At 42.8% G+C, this 15,423-nt stretch overlaps 3 protein-coding genes across 3 annotated transcripts, besides 12 other annotated features; 2 read left to right on the plus strand and 1 right to left on the minus strand.

Moving 5' to 3' along the window:
- The first annotated feature begins 258 nt into the window (after window positions 1-258).
- Window positions 259-307: a microsatellite.
- Window positions 308-409: 102 nt separating this feature from the next.
- Window positions 410-444: a microsatellite.
- Window positions 445-1,083: 639 nt separating this feature from the next.
- On the plus strand, window positions 1,084-4,175 carry PVX_117790 (glucose-6-phosphate 1-dehydrogenase, putative; the record flags this gene model as incomplete). The annotated part of the gene is made up of 1 exon (XM_001615802.1): window positions 1,084-4,175. One exon carries the CDS (start codon window positions 1,084-1,086, stop codon window positions 3,865-3,867), a length of 2,784 nt encoding a protein of 927 aa, XP_001615852.1. The 3' UTR covers window positions 3,868-4,175.
- Window positions 1,792-1,817: a microsatellite.
- Window positions 4,176-4,595: 420 nt separating the features above from the next.
- On the minus strand, window positions 4,596-7,105 carry PVX_117795 (hypothetical protein, conserved). Its single transcript, XM_001615803.1, has 3 exons — window positions 6,823-7,105; window positions 6,606-6,710; window positions 4,596-5,933 (listed from the first exon to the last, which is right to left on the minus strand). The coding sequence occupies exons 2-3, from the start codon at window positions 6,608-6,610 to the stop codon at window positions 5,138-5,140; spliced, it is 801 nt and encodes a 266-aa protein (XP_001615853.1). The 5' UTR covers window positions 6,611-6,710; window positions 6,823-7,105; the 3' UTR covers window positions 4,596-5,137.
- Window positions 5,763-5,786: a microsatellite.
- Window positions 6,042-6,081: a microsatellite.
- Window positions 6,153-6,226: a microsatellite.
- Window positions 6,626-6,670: a microsatellite.
- Window positions 7,106-9,635: 2,530 nt separating the features above from the next.
- Window positions 9,636-9,682: a microsatellite.
- A 1-nt stretch (window position 9,683) lies between these two features.
- Window positions 9,684-9,721: a microsatellite.
- Window positions 9,722-9,892: 171 nt separating this feature from the next.
- Window positions 9,893-14,949, plus strand: PVX_117800 (hypothetical protein, conserved; the record flags this gene model as incomplete). Its single annotated transcript, XM_001615804.1, has 2 exons — window positions 9,893-14,544; window positions 14,754-14,949. The coding sequence occupies 2 exons, from the start codon at window positions 9,893-9,895 to the stop codon at window positions 14,947-14,949; spliced, it is 4,848 nt and encodes a 1,615-aa protein (XP_001615854.1).
- Window positions 12,484-12,504: a microsatellite.
- Window positions 13,578-13,608: a microsatellite.
- A 10-nt stretch (window positions 14,950-14,959) lies between the features above and the next one.
- Window positions 14,960-14,988: a microsatellite.
- Window positions 14,989-15,423: the final 435 nt, after the last annotated feature.

Consider the following 15,423-nt stretch of genomic DNA (forward strand, 5'->3'; position numbering starts at 1 on the left):
GGCAAAAAAAAAAAAATCTGCTTTATTCTTGCAATTCTTCTTAAGGCATATTTTTTTTATATACGTGTTTTCAAATTATTTGCTCTTTTTTTTTTTTTTTCCAGGGCGAATTTGGAAAGCCTTCTTTTTTTCGCGGGCCTACAATTTTATGCAGTTTCATGCGGGAAAAAAAAAAAAAAAAAAAATGCATTCGTTTTTTCTCCCTTTGAAGCATACATATTTGAACAAAGGCGGGAAAGATATTTTAGCATTTTCCTTTCTTCCTTTTTTATCATTTTTCTTTTTTTTTTTTTTTTCCTTTCTTCCCGCCTACGTGTGCTAACATATGGCAGATTATTCCTTACTATGTGAATTCACGCCAATTTATCCCCCCACCTGTGTCAATTTATGTCAATTGATCCCCGCGTGTGCGCTCTCATTCTCTCTCTTGTCAATTCCACCATCATTTCTGCTGGCTATAAACCCCACGTAAGGCGAACCCCGCCGGAGGGCTGACTGCTGAATTATTCCTGTATCACTCTCTATTGGGAAGAAGTTATTTTAAGTAACGTCGCCAAGGAGAAGCGCACATTGCTCGTTCACGCGGGTTTAGAGGCAAGTGTAGTTGTGAATCGCGTAGTGAAGCATTTGCCCCCACCCTGCGCGGATAATAAGAGGGGCTATTATATTTTTTTTTTCTTCTTCTTCTGGCGTACACAGGTGGATGAGCAGAGTTGACGCGCTTGACTCTCCACATTTTTCCCCTCGCAAAGGAAAAATAAAATAACACCTCTTGGGGGGAGGCGTGCATTTCAGTGGTGCCGCTAACCAAGTGGAAGCGCGTCTGTGTATTTTGTTGAAGAGTCACACGCGGATAAATCGGACGTGCACGAGTAAACACGCAGGCGCGACATCCCCATGCCGTTTGTAAAGAAAATGCTCCATAGTGCGTATTTTTAGCACCAACAAGGGGAAAAACTGCCTTCTTTTTTTTTGAGACACACAATACGTGAACGTGGTGCGAACGTGGTACGAACGTGGTGTGAACGTGGTACGAACGTTACTCCACCGCCTTGCACCGCCCCACGCGCCTTTTCCCCCAAGATGGATTGCCAGGCGCTGGCGAAAAGCCTGGAGCAGATGAACCACCTGCACAATGTGAAGTACCTGGAAGCGAAGGACCTAACCGATTTTAACCAAAAAAGCGCGTACTACATATGTCACCAGATTGCAGAAAAGCAGCTGAGCAAGGAGGGAGGACACGTAGTGATAGGACTCTCTGGAGGAAAAACCCCCATTGATGTGTATAAAAATATAGCGCTAGTTAAGGACATAAAAATAGACACAAGCAAATTGATTTTCTTCATTATCGACGAAAGGTACAAAAGGGATGATCACAAATTTAGTAACTACAATAATATAAAGTTCCTATTTGAAAGTTTAAAAATAAATGAGAAGGAGCAGTTGTACCGGCCAGACACTTCCAAAAATATAGTGGAGTGTGTAAGGGACTACAATGAGAAGATAAAGAACATGGTGAAGAAGTATACCAAAGTGGATATCGCCATTCTAGGCATGGGGAGCGATTTTCACATAGCCAGTTTATTTCCAAATATATTCTTCAATATATATATGAACAATTACCAGAACAGTTACATTTACGATGAATCGTCTATCAAAGTGGCAAACAGTAACGACACCAGTGATAACGACAATTTGGATCTTCTGAAGGAATATGTGTACTTTACAACGACGAACAATTTCGATGTGCGGAAAAGAATCACCGTGTCTTTGGATTTACTGGGGAATGCTTCGAGCAAAATATTTTTACTAAATTCTACGGACAAATTGGACCTTTGGAAAAATATGCTGCTAAAATCGTATGTGGATGTGAATTATTGCCTCTACCCCGCTGTGTACCTAATCGATAGTATGAACACCACCGTGGTGACTTGCGGTTATACGAATTATCCCCAAATGTTGGAAGATATTTATGTCTCCAATAGTTCCCTATCGGTGCATTCGCCTAGCCTGAATAGGAGGGAATGCCTAACCATTATCGTTTTTGGATGCTCAGGAGATTTAGCAAAAAAGAAAATTTACCCTGCCATTTTTAAACTCTTCTGTAATAAGCGCTTACCAAAGGATTTGTTAATTGTGGGATTTGCGAGAACGGCACAAAGTTTCGATTCCTTTTTTGATAAAATTGTTGGTTACTTGAAGAGGTGCCTGCACAGCTATGAGGATTTGTCTCTTACCCAGAAGAAGGACTTGCTAAATTGCTTCAAAAATAAGTGCAGGTACTACATCGGGGACTACTCCAGCTCGGAAAGCTTTGAGAGGTTTAACAAGTACCTGACCCAGCTGGAGAGGGAGAACCTAATCGGCACTGCGCCCACAAGTTGGGCGGCAGCCGCGGGGAATGCATCGTTTGCGAATGACACGGATAAGGTGGAACACCACCCGGATGAGGCCATTCTCGCGAAGGGGACGGGTGCGGCAACCCCGGGGGAAGCCCCCGGAGGAGCAAACGGACCGGCCACCCATGGGGAAGCCCACGGAGGAGCAAATGGGCTGTCCACACCCATGCAGGGTAAAGCTGTACCCACAGATGACACCTCGGACGAAGGGCACTCCGGTGCAAACCACCCATTCGCCATAAACAGAATACTATATCTGGCGTTACCCCCTCACATATTCGTAAGTACCCTAAAGAATTACAAAAAGAATTGCCAAAACGGTAATGGAACGGACAAAATACTTTTAGAGAAGCCATTTGGAAAGGACTTGCAAACATTTAAAGTGCTGTCAAAGCAAATTTTGGAAAATTTTAACGAAGAGCATATATACAGGATAGACCACTACTTGGGGAAGGACATGGTGTCAGGGCTACTGAAGTTAAAATTTACCAACACATTTCTGCTGTCGCTGATGAATAGGCACTTCATCAAGTGTATAAAGATTACCCTGAAGGAGACGAAAGGCGTGTACGGTAGGGGGCAGTACTTCGACCCCTATGGAATCATCCGAGACGTGATGCAAAATCATATGCTGCAATTGTTGGCCTTAATAACGATGGAAGATCCTATCGACTTAAACGACGAATCTGTAAAGAATGAAAAAATAAAAATTCTGAAATGCATTCAGTCTATCAAATTGGATAATACGATAATTGGGCAGTACGTAAAATCGGAGAATTACCAAGAGGAGAAAAACTTATCTGCCCCCCCTTCGGATGATCACCCCGTGGATGAGTCCAAGCGGAACCATAGCTACCATGACGATCCGCACATAGACTCCAACTCCATTACGCCAACGTTTTGTACCTGCATTTTATACATCAATTCTATAAACTGGTATGGAGTGCCCATCATATTCAAAGCAGGAAAAGGACTAAATAAAGACATCTGCGAAATTCGTTTGCAATTTCATAACATCATGGGATCGTCGGATGAAAGCATGTACAACAACGAATTTGTAATTATCCTCCAGCCGGTGGAAGTTATCTACTTAAAAATGATGATAAAAAAAACGGGCTGTGAAGAAATGGAAGAAGTGCAACTGAATTTAACTGTTAATCATAAGAATAAAAAAAATTACGTTCCAGAAGCGTACGAAACTTTGTTGCTGGAATGCTTTAGAGGGTTTAAGAAAAAATTTATTTCTGATGAGGAGCTCTACGAATCGTGGAGAATTTTCACTCCTCTTCTGAATGAGCTGCAGGAGAAGAAGGTGCAGCCGCTGAAATACCCCTTCGGCTCCTCGGGGCCCAAGGAGGTCTACGACTTGGTCAAGAAGTACTACAACTACGGCAAGAACTACGCCAACACGCCTGCCTTCGTCCGCAAGTCCTCCTTTTACGAGGACGACTTGTTGGACATCAACTGAGGTTCGGCGCGGTGAAGCGCAGCGGTGATGCGAAGCGGTGTAGTGCAACCGTGTGGTACAGCTGTGTAGCGTTGCAAGGGGAGGACCGCCTTCCCACCGAGCTGCCCTCCCGGTCCACACCAAACGCGTCGACGCGGACGTCCGTTTGTTGTGGGCGCTTACCCCGTGTATGCCGCTGACCCCGTCAAGCACCACCACGTACCCTCGCGCGCGGCAAAAGCAATATGACTCCCCACCCCCGTTCCTTCCCCAAGGGGGCTACATAATTAACCAACTTATTTGCTCTAACTTTACCCAACATAGTTAACATTTTTTTTGCGACTCATTTATAATGCCTCAATTTTACGCCCCCCTTCTGCGTCGCCATGCAAACGATTGCAGTACGCATAAGGCTCTCACCTTGGGCGTGAAAGTTTTGCCCTTTTAAGCAAAGCGGTGAATTTGTAAAAGGCCTCCTTACCCATTTGAAAAATGCGGAATGTGGAACGTAAAGGTGGGGCAGAGGTTTGCCAAAAAGGTTGCTACACACTGGGAAGGCACTGAAAAGGAAAAGCAATTTACATTTCCGAAATTAGCATTTTTACTGTGTTCCCCCTTGCGTCACTCTGCTGTGCAGTAATATTTTCCCACGTGGGTACCCTTTCCCGCGGCACGAGCACACCTTGCTGTACAGTCGCACTCCCCCTCCACGTTCATCCTTTTACCCGCTAAGGTACTACTCTTCTTACTAAAAGACCTTTGGTTTCTTTTTTAAATGAGAAAAAAAAAGGAGCAAGTTCCTTTTGGAAAATAAATTTTTAAGAATTGTGCATAGGGGTACGCGGCGCGTAGGTACGCACGCAGGTAAACGTATATATGCACACGATGTACAGTACAGGACGCGAAAATTCGTAGCACTTTTAGGTACGTAGAAAAATAGATGTCACTGCTTTGTTCATCCTTCTCCTTTCTGCTGCATGGTAAGAAGTGCAACATTCCGGTGGGGCATTCCCGGGAGCATACCCACGCATGTGCATATGTATGAGCATACGGACACGAGGGTGCATGTAAGCGGCTCTTCCACGCGGGCAAGTATGCCTACAGAAATACACGCAGAGGCGCGAGCGCACACACGTTCGTCGTATGTGCAACGCGCAGGTGTACACACTCTTACACGCAAAAAGTGCACGTGCGTGGGCGTATGTGTTTTGTGTTTCTGCCTTTTCTTCCTATTCCTTTTCTTTCATTTCTTCCTTTTATTCCTTCTCTTCACATGTTAACCTTTTCTGAACTAGGCTACCGGCTCCTGCACCTCCACAATTGGGTCCTGAATTTTGGCCTCTTCGTCATGCCTGCCATCCTTCTCCATGTTGCACTTGGCGTCCTTGCACTCGTGAATTTTGTCCGCATCATTTTTGCTATCAACTTCATCCTCGTCTTCCTCCTCGTCATCCACTTCATCATCGTCATCACTGGTGTCATCGCCATACGAACTGGAGTCGTCATCGTTCATGCCGTTCATATTTGGCATGTTCTTAAACTGGTCCATTCCTCCTAGTCCTGAAAAGTTGGCCATATCATCACCCATATTTCCTAGCTTACTAAAATCTAGATCGCCCATTCCTGGCATACCGCCCATTCCAGGCATACCTGGCATACCTCCAAGACCTCCCATTCCTGGCATGTTTCCAAATTGACTCATATCTGGCATACCTCCCATGCCTCCAAAGCTATTCATTGCCATGTCGTCATACTCGGTTGTTTTATTTTCCTCATCAGTATCAACCCAGGAGTTCCAGTCACATTTCACCCAGTGCTTCTTGCCATCGTTATTTATGGTCTTCCATCTTTCCTTTTCCTTTTTTATAATTTTAAACTTTATATTTCTCTTCGTGCTGTACTTGGACTCTTCTACATTTATTGGTTTTGTAAAGTTTAGGGTAAACTCGTATTCATTTTTGTCTTTTTTTCCGTAAAAATATAACTTGTCTTCTTTCAGGTCAATTTTGGTGTCCTCCGCATCCTGGAGCTCTATGGTCAGGTACAGGCAGTCCTTTTTCTGGGCCCACAAAACGATTGGAAAGAGTCTACGGGGGGGGAGCGGCAAAGTGGCGTTGCGTTCATGTGTTGGCGCATAAATATAAATGCATTTACATTCATATGTTTCCACATGCGCTGAATGTTTTTTTTTCAAATTTGTGTAATTTCCGCAGGGGACGCGTCATGCAGCGTGGACTTTCATTATATGCAGGTGTGAACATGGGAGAGGCGCAAAGAAAAAAAAAAAAAAAAAACAACAACGTAATGTGAAAAAAGCACGTGCAATCATGTTACAGGGGGGATCACATTCGCTAAGTTGTAAACCCATTTGGACGTGTGCACGGCGGGTCATGCCCAGGGGGGCACACAAAAATTACGAAGTTTCCCTTTTACAACAACGGTGGTGAAACATAAAAAAAAAAAAAATCAAACCGTTGTGCAGCCAGCGCGGCTATAATATGTAGAAGTGAAAGCATAGCAGTATATGTGCACATTTTGCAAGCCCACTTGGGGAGAATTAAAAAAAAAAAAAAAAAAAAAAACCATATAGAGTGTAGAGGCGTTTGGGGGCCGGAAAAAAAAAATTCATATATCAACACAAAAACCTCATGGCGTAGAAATGTACGCATGCGGCAGATAATGGTTTACTCTCACTCTCCTCGCTGCAACAGAACGCTGCTCTGTTTTTCCCTTATGTTCATATTTCTCTTAAAACTTACGGCATGTTTGGAAAACGCTTGTTGAAAATAAGTAAAATGTGGGGGAGGGGTGAGAAACTTGGTGAAAGTTTTTGTGGAAGTGGAACAAGCTATACAGTATATGTGCTGCGTAAATGTGGGTGAATTTGCTATTTTTCCTCAATGATTAGGAAAAAATTGTAAACATGTTTTATTTGTAAATATAATCCCTATTTGGGGAGTTATATAAAAAAATGACCGTAAAAAAAAGGCGTTACGCAGGAAAAGGTATAATATTGTACTGTTTTTCTTTATATACATATGTACAGCGCTGTTATTTTATTATGTATGCATAAATTAATGCATAAATTGTTTTAAAATGTACATATTTTATTAAATTTAAAATTGTGCTTAAGAGGTGAAACGTAATTTGCGCTTAAAAAAGGAATTTAAATCGATTTCTTCCACTTGTTAAAGCTGTTCATATGTACATTGTACATTCGTTTCATTTGAAATATATGTTTTTTTTTTTTTTTCACCGCAAGAAAAAAAGTCAATATTTTTATTTGCATATTGGAAAAATAAAAGGGGGTGGTTGTTTCGCAGTCATGCATACATATAACATGCATACGTACATTTTATTTTATGCATATAATACTACACGTGCATGGCGTACCTTGCATAATTGAAGCGCCAGATGCTACTTACTATTTGCTATTTACATACGTACCATATAACGCTGTTTGTCGTGTTGGGCTTGCTGCCTATGTAACCCTTACGGCTACCATGGCGCAGCATTTCGAATGAAGCGCTGCCATGTACGCGCGGCGTATGATGCATTATATATAGTGCATATATACATATGTACATATAGTATGTGTTTATATATATGTGCATACAATATATATATTAATTTTTCGGCATGACGAAAAAACGGAACGTTTTGGTTGGAGGGGGCCTTTTTTTTTTACGTGATCATATCTTATACTTACATTACAATGACTGCCCCGCCCGTAGGTCACCTGCGCGAATGAAAACCGCCCCATGTGTCAGAGTGTATGCAGTTTTCAGCATACGTACTATTTGCATACATTCCTACACCTTTGCGCGTAAGCTTATTCCGTTAAAAGGTTCATTTATATATGCGTAGTAGTAATGCTGCCTGTGCCGTACACGTATGCAGCGCCCCGCGAATGTCGCAAAATGGAGTACCAGCCAAAAGCGCGACTTTCAAAAAAATCACCGTTGCGGCGATTACGCCTGGAACGAGAATGCTTAAAGGGGGTATCTACATGGCCAGAGAGAGCAAAGGAAGCATCGCAAATTGTTTTTAGTGTACGCGCAACAAATAATGATAAATGGAAAAAAAAATGTTGTAGAAAAAATGGTTGAAGGGGATGAAAAAAAAAAAAAAAAAAAACGCCTATATTATGTTAAAATGCCCCATGGCTGAAATGGCATAACAAATAAATTTTCTTGCAAATTGTGTGTTGGTGATAAAAACGCGATTAGGGCCACAAAAGGGATGCATTAAATGTTGTGACACCTTGCGGAAACTGCTTCTTTTTTTTTTGCGTGAAAATTCTTCCCTCTTCGTCATAATGGGGTAAAAACACTTAATGCATATATTTAAATATGCCACAGTGTGGCTAAAATGAAAAATTGTGCATTGTACAAATGGTATGTTATGTATATAGGGCCTTTTTTTTTTAACGTGATGAATTGGCCATCTTTGCACATGGTACCAGGCATGCCGCACGCGCATGATAATCACTTAGTCGGTTTATGAGCGGACGCCTATTCCCGCGTTGTAAGCAATTTTGGTATGTAGACAGTTTTGAAGGTAACCTGCTTGAATGTTTGAATGTTCACATTTTTTGTGTACCCCGTGCGATATGGCAAAATAGCGCTGACGCTTTAAGATGTAAAGAAGGGAAACCATTCGGGGGGGAAATATTATCAACTCGAAATTGTAAGAAAAGCCCTACGGCGAACTCTCCACATGTTAATCTTACTAGGAGTATCATCTGCACGTTTTACACACAAAATGGAATAAGTTCGTACATGGGGTTTTCCCAAAGTCAATTCAAAATTTGGGGAAGAACATCACGAAAGTTGTGACATGTTTGTAGTTTTTTTTTTTTTTTTTTTGCTAGCCATTCCGTGGCTGGTAAAGTATCCCGCCAGTTTATTTTCCCATTGAAATAAAAATTTATATACACGCAAATGGCTCTTCCTTACGGTGTTTGCGATGCGATTTATGGAAATTTTTTCCTCCAAAGGGGAGAAGAAAAGGGAAAAAATTTCTAAACATTTTGCAAATTTCAAATGTGGGAACGTTTTTCCCCCATTGCCACTATCTCTATGTTGTATTCCCCAAAGGGGAAGAGCGTAGGAACGAGACAAAATGGCATTTCAGTTCCCCCCCACTCCACATGCTTCACATTTGGACATTTTCAGCAAAAGGTGTTTCCAAACGGGTTGGTTTAAAAAAAATAATCCGTCTGGTGCAAATGTTAACTGTGTAAACTACTGAGAAAATTGTGAGCGTCGCTAATTTTTTTTTTGTGAATAGGTACCATGTGCGCTACTCGTTAAGGGCGCTAATTGGGGTGTTGCAAAATTGAAGGCTCTACGATAAGCATGGGACAAAGCTAACCCCGCTTCATTTTTTTGCACCACTCGTTTGTGAACCATTTTTCGAATCATTTTTCGACGCATTTTTCGGCGTGCCCCCATGTGCAGTGAGGCCGTGCACATTTTGTGCTCCCCAAATGTTCGTCCAAGTGAAGTCTAAAGGTATGCATGTAAAGTTACAAAAAAGGTGATCTATCTGTACAACGTTTTATTTTGTTTTTTTTCCTTCGGGGGTTATCCCATTCCGCTTTAAGGTGGCAACTTCTTTCCCCCCCATGTTACGTTCATCACTTTGTGAAACGCAAATGTGGTGCAAAGTAAATTGATTTTTTTTTTTTTTCCCGCACGTGCATGTACTGTTTTTGTTATTTTGCTATTTTGTTTATTTTGTTTATTTTTTTTCCCCCTTTGAGCCACTTCTTTCTAAAAGGCAACGCGTGCCGCTCCCGCGCTTCGAGCACGTCGAGATAACACAAAATGTTGACAAAGGGGAGGCGCCAAAATTACACGCACGCATCTAATCGTAGCAGCGTTTTCACCACTTGTGAGGGGGCCCCAAGAAGTCTGCATCGGAGAAGGGAAACACAAACGTGGCAACATATATGTTACAGTAAGGGTCACCAAACGTTTGAGATAGATCGAATCATTTGCGAACGCGCGTAACGTACTTTCTCATCGAGGGAGACACATTAATGTTGAGGGGGGGAGGTCTTACCAGCAAGGTGCTAAAGATAGGAAAACGCTGGTTGGATGACAAAGAAAGTGCCTTTTTTACCACAAAAAAAAAAGAAGGAACAAAAAATGCCTTATCCAAATGCATCGAAATTAACAAGGCAATTTTGAAAAATGAAAGTATCCTCGAAATAGTAAAAATAATAAAGAAGAATGAAAGAAATGCCAATATAATTAACTACGTAACGTTCGTTCACAGGTTAATGCAAATCATATGCAGTGGGAAGGATGAATCCAATTACTTAAAAGGTGTAACGTATATCCATGACGAAATAGAGGAAAAAATTAACATCATTTTTCAGTATTTTATTGACCATAAGAAAAGCGTTAAGGTTGATAGCTACAACAAAAGGCTCTTTTCCTCCTTCATATGGTCGCTTAGTAAGTATGCCAGTCTGTTCAGAGGTGATGGCACCCGGAACGTCTTTGCGAGTACGGCGCCGCAAAGCAGTTTGGCACGTCCATGTAAGGGTGAAGGGGAGTGGCTGAAAAGGGCTCTTGTCCTAAATGGGCAGGGGGAGCACTCCAGTGGTGTGCACAGTGTGTGCCTATCAAAGGGTGATAATAGCAACGGCATGGTCAGAAGTGCCCCTCTGCAGACAACTTTTCAGCAAAGGGAACAAAACCGAAGCGATGGAAAAACTCGCTCATGCGAATCAGTCAGGGGGACCCCCCCGCCGTGTAATAAGTTCAACCTGTTATGCTATTATGCGGACGCGTATTTGCCATCCTTAAATCCCTCTCGATATGTCCTCGTGCTTTGGTCATTAAGCAAGCTGAATAAGCATTTCAAGGAGCTACACGAACGGTACTACGAGAGGAGCACGAATCTCATACCTCTGCTGAAGAGTAGGGAGCTGATAATGCTGCTGTATAGCTACTCCCATGTAAATTACTCAAACCTACATTTTTACGTAAAAGTGAAAGACTTTATTATGAGCAGAAATGCACATAGGCAAATGGTCCGTGCGGGGGAACACGAATCGGTGGTCAACATGCTTCTCTCATTTTCGAGGCAAAATGTATTTCCCCAAGATTTGCTCGAAGGTACGGTAGACCAGATTTTACATTCGAAGGGTTTTTTAAAATCTATAAAAAGTAAGGATCTGATAACCCTCCTCTTTTGCCTTTGCAAATGTCCCTTTTTATACACACCAGTGGAAACCCCCTTTGGGGCGCTAAAAGGAAGGGAGAAAAATATATGGGCGAGAAAAAATATCCTTTTGTATGAATGGCTAAAAAGGGAAATTATGAATAGGTGCTGGAAAGGGAGGAGCCCATGCGGGGATACATTTCAGACGGAGGGAAAAAATACCCGCGAGGAGGTACCCCTACACATGAGCACCTACTCTTTGGAAAACTTGATTCTAATCGTATGGTCGCTCAGTCTTAAGCATATATACTCAGCAGAACTGCTCCTTTGCTGCTTTGCCAAGTTATCCCATTATTTGAAAAATGAGAACTGCGTGAATGGGTCATATCCCATGTTGACGAATTTTTATTTATCCCTTTTGTCCTTCTTGCTGGAAGATGGGACGGTCATTAATTTGTATTTTAACAAAGCAGAATTAAATGCCCTGCGTGTTCTGCACAACCATGTGGGCACCTTTGAGAACCATTTTGGGACATTCAAAAAGGCGATAAACATGAATGGAAGGAAACATGACGTGGAGGTCTCCGGCATGCATAAGGTTATATACAATTTGGTCTCCAACCTTTTTAAGGGATCCGAAAAGGTAGCCGTCTTGTTGGAACATAAAAACGGGGTGAATTTGTCTGTGGATATTTTGCTCCTTCAAAGGGGGAACACTACAAGGAGGGAGAACGAACACGGTGGGGTGCCTCCACGTGGTGAATTCTTACGTGAGGAGGTATCATCCCATGGAGAGAAGATGAATGAACAGGCTTATCACAGCGATGAGGGAGCGGCGAAATGTGCAGGGTGTGCAACGGGGAAGAGCTACGTGGCTATTGGCTCCCCGTTTGTAATAACCCCAAAACGCACATCACTAGGGGCGCATCAAAAGTGTAACTACCACAGCAGCGCCGAAGCGGATAACATAAAAAGTGGAACTTACACCGAAGAGACTCCCAACGTGAGTGCACCGATTGAGAAGGCAGATATCCCCAGCGATGAGGTAAGAAGTAGCTTGCTCAGCTTCATCGAAAGGATAAAAAATGCGAGTGACAAAATGGACGCCAAGGAATTGAAAAAAATATTCAAAGAGGTGCTAACCTTCTTTGGGAAGTACTTTACCCATATGAACGATCAAGATGTTGTCAGTTTTTTTTACAAATTTTCTGCCCTTTTTCCGAGACTATGCGAGTTGAGAGACCGTGGCAGGATGGTCAATGGTGGGGGAGAAGACTTTTTAAGAATTTTCTCCCTCTTCCATGGATATACCACGAATACCTTTTTTCAAAATGTGAACAAAAGGAAGACGCATCACCTCCTTGACGTGTGCTGGGTCTACTTCCGATACATGAAATATTTTTGCTCTTTATCGAAGGAAGGAAATTCAGATGGGCCTAGAGACAGAGAAAGCGTAGCAGGAATGGCCACTAAAAAAAGGCTATCCGGGGAAATAAAAAAAATTGTAGACCTATTCGATCATGTTGTAATGAACAAAATGATAAATGAAGAAATGATAGCAAAAATGTCGTCCAAAAATATGGCCCACCTGATTTCCATTTTTTTGCACCTTAACAATTCGAGCATGATAGGATATTTAAAAAAGAGTAATTTTCACAATGTTCATTTTAGTGTGAAAGATATTCTCCTAATTTTGAGTGCTTTAGCCAAGTCCCATTTTGAATGGAAAACTGAAAGAAGCTATTTTTGCAACAAATTTATTGAGCATATAGACACCTGTGGGGTGCGGGACTTAGTAGAATTTACCCATCTGTGCGCGGAGTTAAAATGGAGCAGTGAGCCTATCAGTACGCATATTAAAGATAAAGTTAACTCGTGTGTTCCCCTCCAACCGCTTGCAAAGCAGCCATTTGTGGAGCGAAGAAGCAACTGCTATGGGGGAGGGGCAGCCGTTTCTTCTCCCTCCTCCGGGCAGACAAGGCAGACAAAATTCATTGAGACCTTCGAACAGGATGAGCTAGCCCTTTTCGTGAGGAACTGCTACCGAATGCACTGCTTCGATCGACATTTTTTTGACACACTGTGCGACTCGGCGCTGAGGAGGCGCAGCTCGCTGAGTGTGAAAAGTCTGTGTATTTTGCTGCCCTGCTTCGCGCGCGTTTATTGCCTGCACGGGGTGGACGCGCATTTCGCTAGCGGAAGGAGTGGGGGAAGCGAGTCCCTCACCAGAAGTGGGCACACCGTTCAGTTGGCCCATCCCAGCGACCATCTCGATGCAGACATATCCTCCTGCAGGTACGACGTGCCCGCGTCTTTAAAGAAGCTCGCCAAGCACGCGGAGGCGAAAGTGCTCTCGAGCAGGAACCCCAATTTGTTCAACCTGGCCTATTTTATGGAGGCAATTACGCTGCTCAAAGTTGAAAATAAAAGGGCGTATGATTTATGCGTGAAGGAGGTAGAGAGGAAGGTAGGAATGGGCATACAAATCGGAGGCACAAACGGAGCCACAAATGGAGAGAGGAAAAGACAAAGCTGGGGAGATACACATAAGGAGGTAAAACTGCTGGGGAAAATTTTATGGTGCATGTCGTATTACCATAAAACGGAATTTACCTTGGCAAGGAAAATTACTAACTTTCTGCTAACGAGGAGGATATACCAAAATGTATCCCCCGAAAATTTTATTTCCATTTTTTTGTACTACATAAAATCGAGGGTATACAACAGAAGGTTGTTCCATGAAATGGGTCAAGCAATCACAACGAGCATAACTCTGCGCGATTATTTTGTTGGCGGGGAGGGCAAACAAAGGGGAGGCTTCAAATTAAGCGTCATCACCGAACTGTTTGGAACGATGGCATGGGCGTACGCATTTACCTGTTGTTATGCACACCAGGTGGAAGATAGTGGCACCAATAGGGGGGAAAAATATATGAGGCAAAAAAGTGAAACACAAAATGATCAACTCTTTTTAAACAAAATATACTCCTTCCTGCTAAACGAAATTAAAACTCTCCACAAGTATAGGGGAGTTTCTTTTTTACTCTTAGCAAGATATTTATGGGGCGTTGCAATTGTGAATTTAGTAAATGAAGAAGTAGCCCATTTTGTTAACACCTACAATTGGGACGGTGTACGAATTAGGGAGCAAAATGATATGCACCTACACATGATTGTTACCTTCTGGTTAAGATTAAAATATTCCCATCATGGCTTTCACCTTTGCGAGGACTTCCTCACCTTGAAGGATCGTATCATGTGCCAACTTGGGAAAAAGCAAAAAGAGTTAAAAAATGGCCACCATGCTGCTAGCGAGAAGGTGTCAGACTTCCACCAGCAGGTGTGCCAAGTGTTAGACAAATTTGGAGTGAAATACGAAAATGAGCACATGGCGCAGGAACTTTTGTCCATCGACTTGGCCATAAGGGATGAAGCGGCGGGGGAAAGGATTGCCGTTGAGGTGGACGGCCCATCCCACCATTTGGTGCTTCTGGACGAGACCGACCCGAGGGCTAAGAAGTAAGGCCAATTGGGGGTTAAAATGATGCCATTTGTGGGACAGCCAACTGCTAAATATGCATGCGCGATGTTCCAAAGTGATCAACCCTTCGCATAAATTAGCCTCGCTTCTTCGCCAAGTGGGACGCCCAATTATATCAGTCTACTTGCCTATACCCTGGCCCCTCACCTCGCTACTATTTTTCTTTGCACGTTCACCCCCTCCGCAGGATGTATGCCCCATGTGGAACCACCCATTTTAAAAACTGGCTGTTGAGGAAGATGGGCTGGACGGTCATCAATATCGAAGCGCATAAGTGGAATAAACTCAGGAAAGAAGAGAAGGACGCCTACGTGGTGGGCAAACTGACAAGTTGCAGTGAGAGCCTTAACAACCACTTTGCGAAGTGGGTCTCACCGAATTGATTTGGGTGAAGTCCCTTTGGGTATTCCAAAGGGGAAAAAAAAGGACGAATTTGGTTCCCCTCCATACGCGTACTTGTATGGACACCCCATTTGTGTGCCCTCTTAACTCCAGCCTGATTTGCAACGATGCGTTGTTCTTCCAGGGTGGCAGTTTTTATCTGCCTAATTTTAGACAAAAGGGAATCGTAACGATTTTGCTGCACTGGGGAGGCGTTTCGTGAGAAGCATATGTATTCTTTTTTTTTTTTTTTTTTTTTTTATCCATTCTGTGTGTTTATTTGGACCCTCCCTTAGCATGGCAGCACCGCGGGGGTGAGATCTGTATGTACATTCAAATGGATCACCAGAAGGGAAAAGAAAAAAAAAAAAAAAAAAACAGGGAGCCAATTCCCGTTACACACCCGCGTAGGGGCATTTATACACATGTGTAGGTTGTATATGTCACGACCATGTCCCTGTGGAAGATCGAACTTA

Source organism: Plasmodium vivax, chromosome 12 (genome assembly GCF_000002415.2).
Source record: "Plasmodium vivax chromosome 12, whole genome shotgun sequence".
Lineage (NCBI taxonomy): Eukaryota > Apicomplexa > Aconoidasida > Haemosporida > Plasmodiidae > Plasmodium > Plasmodium vivax.